This window comes from Engraulis encrasicolus, chromosome 6 (assembly GCF_034702125.1).
Source record: "Engraulis encrasicolus isolate BLACKSEA-1 chromosome 6, IST_EnEncr_1.0, whole genome shotgun sequence".
NCBI classification, from domain to species: Eukaryota; Metazoa; Chordata; class Actinopteri; order Clupeiformes; family Engraulidae; genus Engraulis; species Engraulis encrasicolus.
The window spans coordinates 50,178,659-50,195,179 of NC_085862.1; the positions used below are offsets into that span (position 1 = coordinate 50,178,659).

At 42.0% G+C, this 16,521-nt stretch overlaps 1 protein-coding gene across 5 annotated transcripts in view; it reads right to left on the reverse strand.

Annotated features, from left to right (window-relative positions):
- Positions 1–1,853: 1,853 nt before the first annotated feature.
- Positions 1,854–16,521, reverse strand: part of LOC134451409 (arf-GAP with coiled-coil, ANK repeat and PH domain-containing protein 2-like) — a 95,869-nt gene continuing 81,201 nt past the window's right edge. For 3 of the 5 annotated variants that reach the window (XM_063201858.1, XM_063201862.1, XM_063201857.1), the window contains exons 19-23: positions 15,060–15,289; positions 14,567–14,676; positions 13,849–13,959; positions 9,188–9,249; positions 1,854–3,603 (exon numbers count right to left, since the gene is read on the reverse strand). In XM_063201858.1, coding sequence (XP_063057928.1) covers positions 3,500–3,603; positions 9,188–9,249; positions 13,849–13,959; positions 14,567–14,676; positions 15,060–15,289 — 617 coding nt within the window. In that variant the 3' untranslated portion in view covers positions 1,854–3,499. The remainder of the gene's footprint in view (positions 3,604–9,187; positions 9,250–13,848; positions 13,960–14,566; positions 14,677–15,059; positions 15,290–16,521) is intronic. The other 2 variants (XM_063201861.1, XM_063201859.1) reach the window with 2 other exon arrangements.

A 16,521-nucleotide genomic window follows, 5' to 3' on the forward strand; every position in this document is an offset into this window, starting at 1 on the left:
TATTATATCCTAACATTTTCCCCTTGTTATGCCCTGGTAACCTCTTGGCAGCGATTTTACCCATCTGGAGGCCCTCTGCGAAATATAGAAATGAGGCCCTTATAAATTATTTTTTGCTGGTATTATTCAGCATGGCTGGGCTGACTATTGGGGGCCCCTACAGAGGGCAGGTTTTGGGGGAGCCCTACCGGTAGGCAACTGCCTGCATCCTCAGGTCTTTTTTCACTGAGGATCTGGCTCTGGTTCCAGTGACATCAGGGTCGGATCAAGATGGCTCGGAGCCCCTAGGCTGCCGGTTGCTGGAAGGCTCCCATGGAAGGCATTTTTTGGACAAAATTATATAAACACATCTTAATTCCGAGCTAGGAATTAGGGATAACATGTCTGCCAACTGTGGAGTGAAGTATGAACAAGATTTAAAGCTCTATTTGACACGGCAGATTTTTTCAGATACCACCTTCTGCAATTATTGAATTTTTCCCTGACAGGTGGGAGCCCCTTGGCTGCAGCCATATCTAGCCTGTGCATTAATCCCGCCATGAGTGACATGGTTAGCTCATGCAGAATCTTGTCTAACCAATCAGGGAGCAGATGAGTGAGTGATGACTCTACATTTGAACGTGAACTGGCTAAATAGGCTAATTACGTACATCTCCACCAGATGTGTATGTGATTGGGTAAAGGCAGGTTCAATACTGTAGTATAGACATAAGTAGGGTGCGATTTGTAGGGGGGGGTGAGGGGGATTGTCCCCCCTTCTGGTTTTGATATTACCACTTTTTCTACACGATTTTAAACACAGTTCAATGTAATTCCATTGATATTGCTTAAAATCTTAAACATATACCTGGTTTTCCAACAAATCGCACCCTGGACATAAGCATATTCAGAGCCTGTAGAAACCTGTGGTATAAAATGAAGTGCTGTACAAGGAGAGCTTATTTACCACGTTACTGTATCCCTGTGTGGCCCTGTGCCATTATCTGAACTGAGCCAGCATCCCCAGAAGGGTATAGATTGCAAATGGTACTGCAATGGTTATCAACAATCAGTCCAGTTTAGAGTGCTAGAGATTCCAGAGACTCCACAATATTAAAGACAAATGAAGAGTTCAGATGCAAAACCCCCTAACTCCATTTCTGAAGACCTGCACTTCAATATTTTTAGGGAACCCACTTGTTGGTTTGGTTTATATCCATGTACTTGATAATACATATAAATAGTTATATTACATGAATAAAATATAAAAATATGTAATTTTGATAGCTTTGTAGAAAATAAAAATTAATTAAGATTATTTTCTGAAAAAGCACTTAGGGGGTTTTGCATCTGAACTCTTCAANTCTTCCTGACAAGAGTTATGGGTTAAGACTTCAACAATATGTCGGACCACAATGACAGGAACGTTTTGGTGTGTATGTACCCTGAGCAAGTGGTCAGTAATGCATCAAACAGAGCGATACGACACCGCGCTGATGAGTCATACTGGGTCGCTTTCATGTGACATAACGTTGAAGCTCTGGAGAACCTTGCACACACCACACACCGTAGCCGTGTTTACGCAGCACAGTCTCACTTGTCAGAAGATTCCATATGCTTCTTATTACGGGCCAGCTAAGGAAGAAAGACGGAACGCGAGCCGAGCGCTCCAACAAAACCTGGTTCAGATTCTCAGGAGGGTTTGATAATCTTCTGGTACTGTTGGAAAGGGTTGGAGTAAGGACAGTGGGCGACTCTGAGATCATAACTTAATTTGGGGATCAGAAGAAGAGCTTCTACGCTCGCTCAGGGGCCCCAAGATGAGTATAACAGGCAAACCACCTTTTCAATAAAACCCACGCTCAGCCACAAGCATTAATGCCAACAGAAAAAAATGCTTTTATAAAATCATACAGAAAATACCAGTCCAACATTCTGTGTTTAGACCTATATTTTGCTATATATAATATTCCTCTTAAAAATGACATGATTCATATTGATAATTATGGAGTATTGGGGGGGTTTCGGTACAAAACAAGAAGAACGACAAAAAAAATTACAATAAAAATAAAATAAAATAAGAGCAACATAAAGACGTACAAGCTTATTTAAATGATTCAAGTACCACTAAGTCTTCATTTAAAAACAAAAAGCTATCTAATGCATATTGTTTATATGCTTCTATACAGCTGTACACCCCTCATGTCTCCATGCTCTATGGAGCAATGAGGATTCATGTTTGCATACGTTCACACATTTTTGGAGGACATCCAAGAATAATCACAGGAATTTTCACAGATGAAAGAGAGAGGCAGAGGTTGACACAGACGTATTGGGATAAAGTATACATTATCTGCCTGGTTCATGTAGAGAGCTGCGGCTAGTTTCAAAGCAGGTATTACACACAGAGGGCTTTTTGCTCTGCTTTTACCGGCAGTTTTGCTACAAATACAGACACATACCGTCTGAAATATTTAAACATGGGGTTTTTAAAAGGCCGCCACAATGATGATGCACTGCAGAGTGATTAGGTTTAATATATTATGTTTAGCCTTGGTCAATTTATGTCACTCGCCAAATGTCCCACCACTGGTGAGTCAGCAAGCCTGTGTTCGGTCAAAATGCTATTTATTAAACCATAAAACCAGGTTTTTTTTATGCATAGAAACTTGACTACAGGGTTTCAGTCAATGTTTTACAGCCTTTCTCCCTTTTCTCTCCCTCTAAAGAGCTTAACGACAACATGTTGTAAAATGTGACCAAACACAAATTTCAACCAGTTTCATGAGTGGTTGGTAGACAGCTCAAGGTTATGATGTTCTAAAAATCTATTAGGTAATCCGTCTCTATGCAAAACGGTATAATACTGGATATTCTCACGTTTCAATCCTTTGGAACGGAGAGCTGGGGGGAAAAACTGACTGAACGTAAAATCCACCAGAACGTTCAGAGAGAAACTATCAATTCATGCACCCATCTCTCTATCTGATTGGTGGACAGAACCCCACTGGAGGTGAGCGTTCATTTTCAACTCACATTTTCCCACTTAAAATATCTTGAGATATGCACGACGTCACACCTGCTTCAGAATCTTAAAAAAAAAAAAACATGATCTGTGTCATTCTGAGGATTGACATCGTAAAGCCTCCTGAAATGTGTGCGATGGTGGAGCCCTCTCAGAAGAGCACCAGTCTCTAGAAGTCTCAATCGAAATGTCCAATCTTATACGATGTGTTTTCAGGAAAAAAAATACAACCACAAAAACAAAACATCCCCAGAATTCTTGAGGAAAAAAAAGTACAAAATAATTTATGCAGTTCATCCAGGTCAGATCATAGGTAGTCATCATCACCATGGAGATCCAAGCCCCCCCCCAAAAACAAGGTAAAGACAGGAGCACAGCTCTCTGTAGACACCAGAAGGTGCCGGAAGACACACGTGTGCACACACCTGTGCTGTGTGTCTCAACCGGCCCATTCTGCTCCCATGACTCTCTCCTCTCTCTATCTCTCCCCCTCTCTCACTGCTTGGAGGAGTCATGTGGTTGGAATCGGTTCAACTTGTCGGGGTCGTTTGATGCCATCTGGGAGAAGTCTTGGAAAATGTCCTGATAAGTTTCATCTCCTGTAGAGAGAGAGGAGACAGAGAGAGAAGAGACAGAGACAGAGAGAGAGAGAGAGAGAGAGAGAGAGAGAGAGAGAGAGAAATCAGTTCCAACTGTAGCTGAGACAGACACACACAGAATTCTCTCACACACACACGCACGCACGCACGCACGCACGCACACACACACACACACACACACACACACACACACACACACACACACACACACACACACACACACACACACACACACACACACACACACACACACACACACACACACACACACACACACCTCAAGATGCCTTCACACATGCACTTTATTCTGTTGCCGTTTCCCCTTCAGAATTTGTTTTGGTCAGGTGGATCATGTAAAGAGGAGCATGAACATTCACTTAGGAAAACAAACACTCAAAACCACTGGCAGATGCAGATGGTTTTATTCCTCCTTGGTCTTCAAGCGATTCCAGAAACTATACACACTTGCTCGCACGCACACACACGCACACCTTAACGTCTAAATAAGCCTGTATTCTCAGACAAATTACACACCAACAGATAAAGCAACACATAAGTGCACACACTACTACAGACAGAGACAGTTATTACTACAGGCTTATTGCACACCACACAAATACACAAACACAAACACACACTACAAGCGGGTGAAAGACATGCCTCAGACAGCACACAAAGACAGTATAGAGAGCCGTACCTTTGTATGCTTTGTTTTAAAGTGCAGCTCAACAGAGAATAGCAGCATTAGGCAGGAGAGAGAGGGAGGAAGGAAGGGAGGAGAGAAAAAGAGAAGAGGTGACATGACATGACAGGAGGTGTTTACGTGGAGACGGCAGTCTAGGAAGAGCTGTGTGGAAATGCTGTGCTGAGCTGAGCTGAGCTGAGCTGTGCTGTGCTGTGTGTGGCTTGTCTGGCCAACACATGGCCTAGCCTGTCTGACTCCAGTCCCCCTCCAGACTACACTACCTACATACTGCCACAGTTTTGCTGACAGCTTTGCCCAGGCCCAGGATAATGTCATCCGAGAGGACCCCCACCAACGCAATAATGTGATGAGAACCTAATTTTGACCTCTCCCCCCTCCCAACACTGGGCCCAGAACAACTGAACTGTTTGTCTGCCCTCCCCTTGTTCGCTTCGTATATTGCCATATAAACATTCCACTACAACCCTGCTCGGACGCTTGCACAAACTATTAATAATATAACTGCATTACTACCAGTACTGCTGTTTCTTACACCACCACGGCCATTAAAATTAAAACCTAAAATGTTATGAAAAATGAATAAAAAACATCCTGTCCTGTGAGGAGTTTTATAAAGTGCTTCGTTTGGATATCAATGAAATTGTGGTGGTTGCAGCAAACTGAGCTTAAAACAAACAAAAAACAGCAAATACTGTATCAGCACTGCGGTGTCTCTGATTTCAAAGACATCCACCACAAGAACAAAACTAAAAAAAAAACAACTATCCAGTGTGTGTGAGAATATTCTGATATGCTCTTTTAAAATGTTTAAAACTTTTGAGATTAAGTAAAACAATAAAATTGTTTAGTAAAAAAAATGATAATATAGCCATGATTATCTACTGCAGTGTTTCTCAACCCTTTTTGCACAAACGCCCCCTGGACCTCATCCTAAGCCTCCCAATGCCCCCTGGACCTCATAATAAGCCCGCCAATGCCCCCCTTACGATTAAAAAATTAGAAAATAAATACAAAATAAAAAAATAAAAAAAATGAAATGGACTAATGCCCCCAATGACAACGAAGCGCTGCCTCCTCTTAACTGTATCCTTCTCAACGCCCCCCTACGGCTCCCCAACAACCCCCCTGGGGGGCTGTACCGCCCCCGTTGAGAAACACTAATCTACTGCTTATTGCCACTAAAAATAAATAGATCTTTTATATACCATCCAGACTCTCTTTGGACATTAATGCGCTTCTGTTTAAATGCTCTCATTAATCAACATGGTTGCCACTAGACAGTACTGTGCATAGCCTATTCGTTTTCTCTGCTACATCCACATATCCAAAATAGCAATTCAACATCTGAACAGCAAACCAAATCTTCAGTGGAAAACACAGTAAACAAAAAAAAGGTTATAAATAAATCACGAGCAAAAACGATTCACTCATGCTAAATAAATCCTCTATAACTAGCCAAGTAAAGCCAAGCTGGCTGAACACCTCAAACGGCAGACTTTGAGGGCATGACTACCTCTCCTCCACCCCCCTCTACTGGTCACTAAGTGCATCACAGCAGACATTCTTTCACGGAACACCAAGGCCATCTCAATATCTACACTCCACTCCAGTCCACTCCACTCTAGCCAGTTAGGCTAGAGTAATTTTGGGGGGCGTTTCCCTCATTATGTAATATACAGTCCCAAGAATAATTTTGTACACCCTTTGAAATTTCTTACCTTTCTGTTAAAATTGGTCATAAAACATGGTCTGATCTTCCCGGAAATCACGAGAAGGAACAACCAGAGTCTGCTTTAACTAATTCAACCCAAACATTTACAAGTTATCATATTTTCATTGGCCATAAGATGTAAACATTCACAGGACAGCAAGGCATAAGTAAGTACACCCTAGCATTCAATAGGTTTTAACCCTAAGTTAGTCGCAATAACCTCAACCAGATGTTTCCTGTAGTTGCAGATCAGATTAACAAAACAATCTGGATGTATCTGGTCTCCCTCTTCTTTAGAAAATGCCTCTCGTCAGTAAGGTTTGTGGGATGTCTGGAGTGCATAGCTTTCTTGACTTCATGCCATATAATCTCAATTGTTTTTTGTCAGGGCTTTGACTGGGCTATTCCAGAATGTGTATTTCATTATTATAAAGCCATTCTAAAGTCGATTTGCTTCTAAAGTATGGGTTGTTGTCACATTTCAGCACCCATACTCTTGTGTGCTTCAACTGTGTGACAGACAGATCTCACTTTTTTTTGTAAAATATCTCGATAAACTTCTGAGTTCATTGTTCCACTGATAATAGCAAACTGAAAAGGGCCTGAGGCAGGAAGGTAGCCGCATATAATGATGCTCCCGCCACCATACTCAAAGGTGGAGATGATGTTTTGGTGAAGGTGTGGTTCTCCAGTTCTCCTCCAAACATGACATTGTGTGTTCCCCTGAACAATTCAACTTTGGTTTCAACGTTGGTCTACAGAATATTTTGCAGTAAGTAATTCTATGAAGCATATAAATGCTTTTTCGCAAACCTCAAAGGTGCAGCAATATTTTTTTGGTCAGAAACCCCATTCATTTTAGATTGGCAGAATGAATCCCATTTTTAGCTATTCTTGGTTACATCTCCTCTTCTGAGTATGGTGGCGGGAGCATCATTATATGCGGCTTCCTTGCTGTCTCAGGTCCTTGACAGTTTGCTATTATCAGTGGAACAATGAACTCAAATTTATTGTGATATTTTACAGAAAAAACGTGAGGAAGTCTGTCACACAGTTGAAGCACACAAGAGTATGGGTCCTGAAATGTGACAACAACCCATACTTTAGAAGCAAATCGACTTTAGAATGGCTTCATAATAATGAAATACATATTCTGAAATAGCCCAGTCAAAGCCCTGACAAAAACAATTGAGATTATATGGCATGAAGTCAAGAAAGCTATGCACTCCAGACATCCCACAAACCTTGCTGACGAGAGGCAGTTCTCTAAAGAAGAGGGAGACAAGATACAAACAGATTGTTTTGTTAATCTGATCTGCAACTACAGGACAAGTCTGGTTGATGATATTGCAACTAACTGAGGGTTCAAACCTATTTAATGCAAGGGTGTACTAACTTGTGCCCTGCTCTCCTGTGAATGTTATGGCCTTATGACCAATAAAAATATGATAACATGTAAATGTTTGGGTGGAATTAATTAAAGCAGACTCTGATTGTTCCTTCTTGAGATTTCCGGGAAGATCAGACCATGTTTTCTGATCAATTTTAACAGAAATGTAAGAAATTTCAAAGGGTGTACAAACTTTTTCCTGGGACTGTATATCTTGTTTGCATTTAAATTGTGGGGTTTTTCTTTTGCAAGACTTTGAACACAAACTTATCGTATTGCGATGACATCAAATGAGGCTGGAGGAAGCACTAGAGGAGGGATATTGACACCAACCCACTCACAACAAACACCTGGACTCGGACTCCTGTCTGTACCTGATAACTCCCTGCGTTCTTGACTTCCTTAACGTGAGATGTGTCCATCTCTACCTGACCCCCACCGACTTGATGACTTCTATGATCCTGTCAACAGCTCTCCCTGATGTGACCAGCACAAAGGCTTTGGGAGATGACTGACTGACTGACATCATCATCTAAGCAATATCTCCCTCTCCCTCTATAGCGTGTAAGTGGAATAGAACATGGCTTTTGGGCAACTACTTTTATACTCTGCAGAGCAGACAAATATATTTTTTGTAAGTATCTAAGTAAAGTTAAGGCACAGTTCGCTGACACACATACATACACAACATAAAAATATTTTGGATAATAGACTTCTGAATAATTTCTTTAGAGCTATATTCTATATTTTCTAACATGTAAGCCAGAGAGTACTCTCTGAAATCTTTTTTGTTTTGTTTTTAGGTTGAACTCACAGGGCCAACCCCAGACGAGGCCAAGAGTCAGTTAGTGCTAGAATATAATATCTTGTATATATAATGCATAGATAATAATATACAGACGTGTCTACTTACATTTATGTATTAATTATACATGGATACTGTATATGGAATGCCATCTGAAAGGTGCCTACATACACTAGCACCTAATATTGTGCAAAGTGTGTTTCACTATAACACTGACCGACACAGGCCCTCTCACCAGCCTGCTCACCAGTGTAGGGAGACATGTTTGTAATTATAGTCGATAGCGTCCACACATAGATGGCTGTTCTGTTCCATTTCTGTTATAAAAACTTTAAACCATTTTTTTTCTCCCTCAAGCGTCTTTTCAGTGATTTTTTTTTGTAAAAACAACAATTAACCACAAGATATGGCTACATTTTAGAGCACATGAAAGTAAAAGTTGTTTGAAATGCAGGTAGGACAACATCTAAGCTTTTGGGCTCACCTTGTTCACAGTCTAGACATATATACACTGCATAAAATGCTAATTAGGAATGTACAAAAAAACCTCCTCTCCTCCTTGACATCACCATATTGCCAAAACAATAACGCCATCAGCTTGAACTAACAGGGCGACGACACGGTTGAAGACGTCAAGCTAGAATAAAATGGTAAACTTAAAAAGGTAAACAAATCGGCTTGTACCTACAGTATATCTCTGACGTTCGCAAGCCACGGACCTGACACAAATGAACACGTTTAAAAACTGGAGACTGGGCTATTGCACATAGATCTCGGCCTGAAGCGAGCTGACGGCTTACTGGCTGGTCTGTATCGTTGCGTCAGTCCCGGTGTGTGCGTGTGCGTGTGTGTGTATTATAGTGAGTGAGCAGTGCTGTGGGGGGCGCTACAGCTCCCCCAGCTGCAGGCTAATGAACTCCTGCATGCATTTCCTATACTGCATCTCAGTGGGGCTGTCGCTGGAGTATTGACCTGACTGGCTGTAAGGGCCCTCCGCCTCGCGCATCTCATCGTTCATCTTGGCCAGCCGCAACCTGAGGGAGAGAGAGAGCGAGAGAGAGAGATGGGTAGAGAGGGAGAGAGAGAATACAATAAATTCAACACAATTTAGAGCCTTTGATTATCACTATTCACATGTACGCAGCATACTTAACACAATGCACAAGGACATTGAAAACAACTGAATTCAGTGCAGGCATGCAAGTGGAATATTTAAAACACAACATAGGGAAATATAATTACTTTACATTACACTTAGCTGACACTTTTCTCCAAAGCGACTTAGTTATTTACAGGGTATTGGTTACAGTCCCTGGAGACAATGGCCCTCATTTATCAAACTTGCGTAGAAACCATCGCAGAAATGAGCGCAGATCTCGTCGTACGACGAAGCTCACGTGAGATTTACTAAACATGTGTACCTCTCCAATTCCATCGTAAGAGCGAGCGGCTGTTGATAAATCCAGCGTCTGAAAATCATCGTAATTAGAATAATCACACCTTCTCTAAAACGGAGGGAAGGACACCACACCCCTGAGTTTGCGACATGGAGAGACGCAAACCGGCTAAAACATCCACGTTTCTGGTTGATTGACAGCTCGAAATTAGGCTTGACGCGAGATAAACAACAAAATAACACGTGGAAATAATCAACAGCAGTAGTCAACAGTGTTTTAGTTCTCAATATGTAAGGGGTAGAGATTGATTTCCAAATACTTACAATGAATTGTTTGATTGACTACAGTAGACATCATGAAGATATTTTTTATATCTATATTATTATATTATATTATATACATATTTTTTAAATATGATGATGAACCTTTTTGTAAATAAGGTCAAGAAAGGGTTCCTACGTGAAACTGGCAAACAGTGCCCATTTGTTGGGGAAGGAGAGTTTTACATGTCCAGTGCGCTGTCCTTCTCGCGCTTGTGCGCCCTGCTTCTCTCCTGCGCTCCAGTCCTTCGAGGGGATTGCCCTTTTGCCACCTAAATAAAGTGTTATCGGACACACACGTGTCAGGTGTGTATTCAGATAGTCGTGCGTAATGGCGAAACTCAACCAGGAGATTATTACTGTATGTATTGATTGATGTGCGCCTGAACTCCCAGCTGTTAAAAAGAAGGGACGTCGATCCATTGATTCCACGACTGAAGGCACATTAATACGAGGCTATATATTGCACAATTATTCACACATCACGTCAAATCACAAATTAGAAGTCTCTTGCAGTTGTTGACCTATGCCAAATTAACGCAGCGCTCCCAGGAAGGGTGGACCAATTCAAACAGGTAGAAGTTGACTTATAGCCAAAATATACAATGTAAAAACATTTTGTAATTATGTAGGTCACATATTTATGATAATGAGTTGATGCGCTACAACTGCTGCTCAAGTTGATGATCATAGTCATCTCAAGTCCAACTTGAAAACAGCGTACACCGTCTGAGAGCAGTCGTAGGATTTCATCTTTCCTGCGCTTACGATGAGATTTGATAAATGCCAACTGGTCGTAGAAAATTGCTGATTTTGTTGGTTTGCCTACTAAAAAAGACATGATCAGTCAATAAATGTTATGATAATACGTATTCTAATATGGAGAGACAGAATATCAAAAAGAGAATCCAGAAATTAACTGAAGAGAATATATATTAATTTATTTCCATTTCATCGAGCAAAATAAGTATTTGATCCCCTGCCAACTAATTACAGTTCCGGGCCCACAGACCAGATGGGCACTTCCGATCAACTTGTCATCTGAATTAAAGACACCTGTACATACTAACATGCATAAAAGACACATTGAATCAGCAGAATCAGTCCATAGTATGAGTGAATCAGTCACACTCCAACCTCACCAGCATGGGAAAGACCAAAGAGTGGTCAAATGATATCTGGGACGCGATTTTAGACCTGAACAAAGATTAAATGGGCTGCAAAGCCACAAGAAAGAGTATTAATGACCCAGCTGTTGATGCATTTCTTCCAAAATGTGAGGAATACAAAATGACTATCCATCAGCCTGTCTGGGGTTCTATACAAGATTTTGACCTTTTGTAGGGATTTGATAATCATGAGAACAGAAAGAAATCACCCTAGAGCTGTACGGGATGAACTAGGCAATGATATCAAAGCTACTGGGACCAAAATCACTGAGAAAACTACTGGTAGCACTTAATGCCACAGAGGTTTAAAATCCTGTAGTGCACACATGGTACCTCTACTTCAGAAGGAACCTGTGCAGTCCCACTTCAGGTTTGCCAACGGACATCAGACTGGTTTAGGATATGATAAGGAGGTGCTGTAGTCAGATGAAACCAAAATCAAGCTGTTTGGCATTATCACAATTCAATGTGTTTTGAGAAAGAGTACTGCTGTCTACGATCCCAAAAACACCCTCCTCACCATCATGCATGAAAGTGGTATCATTATGGTTTGAGGGTGTTTGTCTGGCCAAGGCACAGGACAACTTCACATCGTCAACGAATGGATGGAGGGAGACATGTAATGTGCAATCCTATGTGCAAACGTCCTTCCCTCCACCACTACACTGAAGGGTGGGTCATTTTTGGATCTCCCAACATGACAATAATACACAACATACAGTCAAAGCAACGAAGGAGTGGCTCAATAAGAAGCATATTAAAGTCGTGAAGTGGCCTAGACAGTCTCCAAATATTAACCCTATAGTAATTCTATGGAGAGAACTGAACCTCCCATTTACCAAGCTACAGCCACAAACTATTAATGTTTTAGAGATAATGTGCAAAGAAAATGGGCAAAAATATGTTCTACTATATGCACAAACATTGTCATCAACTAAAAGAAGCATCTGACTTCAGTGCTAGACAACTAGGACTTCGCCACAAATCACTTTATCTTCTTTAGCTAGAGGGGTTGAATACTTATTGGCCTAAATTAAATACAAATAAATTAAAATATATTATTTTAAGTTATTCTCTGGAATTTCTTTTTGATATTCTGTCTCTTCATGTTTGAATACATATTATCATAAATTTATAGACTGATCATGTCTTTATTAGTGGGCAAACCGGCAAAATCAGCAAGGGATCAAATACATATTGGACTCACTGTACGTACGATTCTCGTCGTACGCTGCTTTGATAAATGAGGGCCAATGTGGGGTTATGTGCCTTGCTCAAGGGAACTTCAGTCATGGATGTAGGTGTAGGGAGTGTGGGATTTGACTCTGAAATCTTATCTCAAAACCATCTCCCTAACCATTAGGCCATGGCTGCCCCACATAATAAATTCTGGTACTAAAATGGGGCAGGAGAGAGAGGTGTGTGAGAGGAGAGAAACAGGAGTTTAAAAGTGAGAGACACAGATGAAAGAAGAGAATGGATGAAAGAAGAGAGGGGGGAGGGCAAGATGGAAAAAGAGAAGGTTGATTAAATTACGCTGCATTACAAATTCATCCTTTTTTGCAGCCAAAAGCGCCTCTCTTTCTTAGAACAGTGTGCGCTCCCAGAAACGACAACATATCTGTTCATGGTTAAGTAAGCATGTAATCTGTGTTTTTCTTCGAGTTACATTCTAGTTGGCTTGCTGTAGCTGAAAAATCGAAGAAAAGGGAGAACCAGGTTTGATTGACTCGTATTTGCCTAGGCATGGTCAAAGTTATGCGTTGATAAAAAAAGTTGATCTGTGCTCATAATTAGTGTTGCACCGATACCATTTTTTGACCCGGATGCAGATACCAGATACCCGACTGTGCAGTATCGGCCGATACCGATACCATACCGATATTTATATACAGTATATGAAGAGCTGCATAGGCTACTACTTGGATGTAACATCATTGCTATCATGGCTTTGTGAGACAGCTGCCTACCTTTGCGAAACAGGAAAAAGACTACTGTACAAAGTGATTTTTAATACTTTTAAATACCTCTGATATAAAACAACTAAGTTCAAGCCTGCGTTCAAGTGTCATACGAGCATCTGTAAATGGTATCGGTGCCCTATTTGTTGGTACTTGCCGATACCGAAACCACCATTTTAGTGCAGCATCTGTGCCCCGACTGATACTGGTATTGGTATCGGTGCAACACTGCTCATAATCACATCAGATTTGGAGTGGGTTGCATTTTGGTCATCTCAGTGAGCTCAAAATGATTGCAGAGGTCAGGAAGAGGTAAAGTAACAGGTACAGTATGTCTTATGGCACTGGTGTGATTGCAGAAGGAGACTGAGGAATCTCCTTTTAATTTTGGGACATTACATTCACTCACATAACACATCGTTAGTTCCAGAGTGAAGAGTAATCAGTTTGTGGTGATTCCTCATTATTCCACCTTGGATTAAATATTCCCACCTTACATGTATTACTGAAAGCTTATGCACAGGGTCAGGGACTATGGGCTTTGGAGTATGAGCTGTGCTAAGACATTGGGCAGCCATGGTTCAATGGTTAGAGCACTGGCCTTAAGGGTTGCAGGTTCAAATCCCATCCTTACCAGCACCGGCTGAAATGCCCTTGGCCAAGGCACCTAACCCCACATTGGTCCAGGGACTGTAACCAATACCCTTTACCTAAATACCTGTAAGTCGCTTTGGATAAAAAGCGTCAGATACAGTAAGTGTAGTGTAATGTAAAAGACACACTTACAGCGTGACTATGTCAGCGTTGGCCGCCTCCACCGCGATGGTTAGCGGCGTCTTGTCATCGATGTCTGCAGCGTTCTGATTGGCTCCTCGTTTTAGGAATAAACACACTTGCCTGTGGGGAAGGACGTCTCATGTTACACATACGCTGCTGCACAAAGAAAGAAAAATGTCTGCACACTTAAATTCTTGTTGTCCATTTAATCACCAAGGTTTCGGTCAACAGACCTACAAATGTTATAGAGCTACAACCATAAAATGGCATGTCCGCAAACACGCTCCCGTTTTGTTTTTCTAAGGTCCCAGTGAATTTTTTGAACTATTAATCAGACATTTTTTGCCACAACCGATTTAACCCGTTAAAACACACCGCTATAAATTTGTTGTTACCAGAATGGCAATAACCGAGTCGTAGTACATTACTAAAGGCATGTTTTGTCATAATTGAGTAATACCATGGTAATTAACCTTTCAATGACTTACAGCGAGCCTCAGATGGTATGGCGTGCATTATGGGGCTACCACAGATACGACGCACACATTTTTAAGACTAATGGCGCCTCACTAATGTGGTTACGTCCAGATAGTTGTTTTATTCCAAGGACATCAATGACTTGTGGAGAGCTCGGGTTTCTCCAAACAACAAAAGCGCAGCACACGGTCATACTTTCAAACATCTCATTCCCCTCGGTGTGCTGGTGCGCGTGAGGGGAGCCTCTTACCCCGTGTGGCCCAGGATGGTGGCATGGTGCAGGGGTCCTCTGCCGTGTACGTCCTGCTGGTTCACACTCGCCCCGTTCTGGAGCAGGAACTCACACGTCACCAGAGAGCCCTGAAGGATGACAGTAACACACATCGATCAGGTGGATGGTTGGAAGATGACTGAGAAAACCAAGAGAACATCTGAACAATCCAAGCAGTTTTCAAATGAGAGCTTGTTCGACTTACTGTACCATATATTACTGAAGAGCTTTTTTTAAAAACTTTATTTTTACTGTACAGCTTTAGCAAAGGTGTATTGCTGAAGTGCCACACAGAATGGCATATCTAAGAATGGCAATAAGACAATAATTGCACAGGGTAGACCAACTACAACTACAAATGACACACACCAGCTGACTAATGACTACCAACCATACAAATGATGCACACACACCCACACACATCCACATACCCACACACCCTGCTCCCATCCCCCACCTCCCGTCTCCTCACCCCTTGCACAGCCATGATGAGCGGCGTCCTCTTGTCATCGTCTGCGTTGATCCAGTTGACCTCTCCCCCGTGTGCCAGGGCCTGGGCCATGTCTGGTAGGCTGCGGGCGCAGGAGGCCCAGTACAGCTGCAGGCCCGGGGAGTACTCCTTAGGCTCCGTGAACACCACCTGCTCCTTACACACATCCGCACAGCACGAAGCAGCCTCCGACTCGGCCTCCGCTGCTGCTTCTGACAGGGAATCGAGAGAGCGGTGGGGGGGGGAGATACAGATACAGCTTCAAGTATTCACAGCTTACACAGTACACACAGTGACTGTCTCGGTAGCGTCACAACCTTGGGGATAATCAAATCTGACCCAGTTTGGGCAGCCATGGATAAGCGGAGGTTGCCGGTTCGACTACCGACCTGCCAGGTTGGTGGGGGGAGTAATTAACCAGTACTCTACCCTATCCTCCTCCATGACTGAGGTATCCTGAGCATGGTACAGTCCCCGTTGCACTGCTCCCTTGGGATACCACTGGGGGCTGCCCCCTTGCACGGGTGAGGCATAAGTGTAATTTCGTTGTGTGCAGTGTGCACTTGTGTGCTATGTCACAATGACAATGGGAGTTGGAGTTTCACAGGTAGGCTTTCACTGTCACTTTTAATTTTAAAATGACTGCATTCTGGTTAGAAATTAGTCATGTGGGCATGTGCGCTACATAAATCTGCTAGGTTTTTATTGTTTCAGCTGTATCACAAAAACCCATTGTCGCTGATGGCAAAGACACTGAAGCACATGTTGAAACAGTGATTTCCTACAAAAATCGCTCTCTGACCTTGTTCTCATGGCAATGAATGAAGCCGAGAGAAAGTCAAGCCACACCACACTCTTGTTGTGGTTTAATTGAAATGTCAAATGTGTAATTAATGCAGTACAGCTCAAGAGGTCATGGCCAATTTTCCCAGAGGAAAACTATGCTAACTTATAAAGGGTGCTGGGCTCCTTAGATCATCATCACACTCTCTCTTTGTATACAAATGCGCATCACCTGCAATACTAAATCCAATGGGTTTTCATGTTCCTACAGGTGTTGGAAAATACACATAAAAAGGATGATATGGTCAAAAACTTGCTTGCCTAATAATTCTGCACACAGTGTATATTTAGCCTCCAAGAGTTCTCGACACTGCCTCAGCTGTGCTAGTGATGGCAGGATAAGCTTCAGTTGAATTGAAGTAAAAATGGATTATGACCAACACGCGTCAAAGCTCGCAAATCATATCTTTTTTGTGCTGGGAGCAGGACCAAGTATGGTGTTATAACGTGTCCTTTACAAATCTTACAAAATAGGATTAATATCAATACAATCTAACTAAGACATTCCAAACAAGTTACTCTACAAATTATTGTTACATGCAGAATGTTACATGGATTTGAAGATACGCGTGTTTTAATGATAACCACTCAAGTATATGAC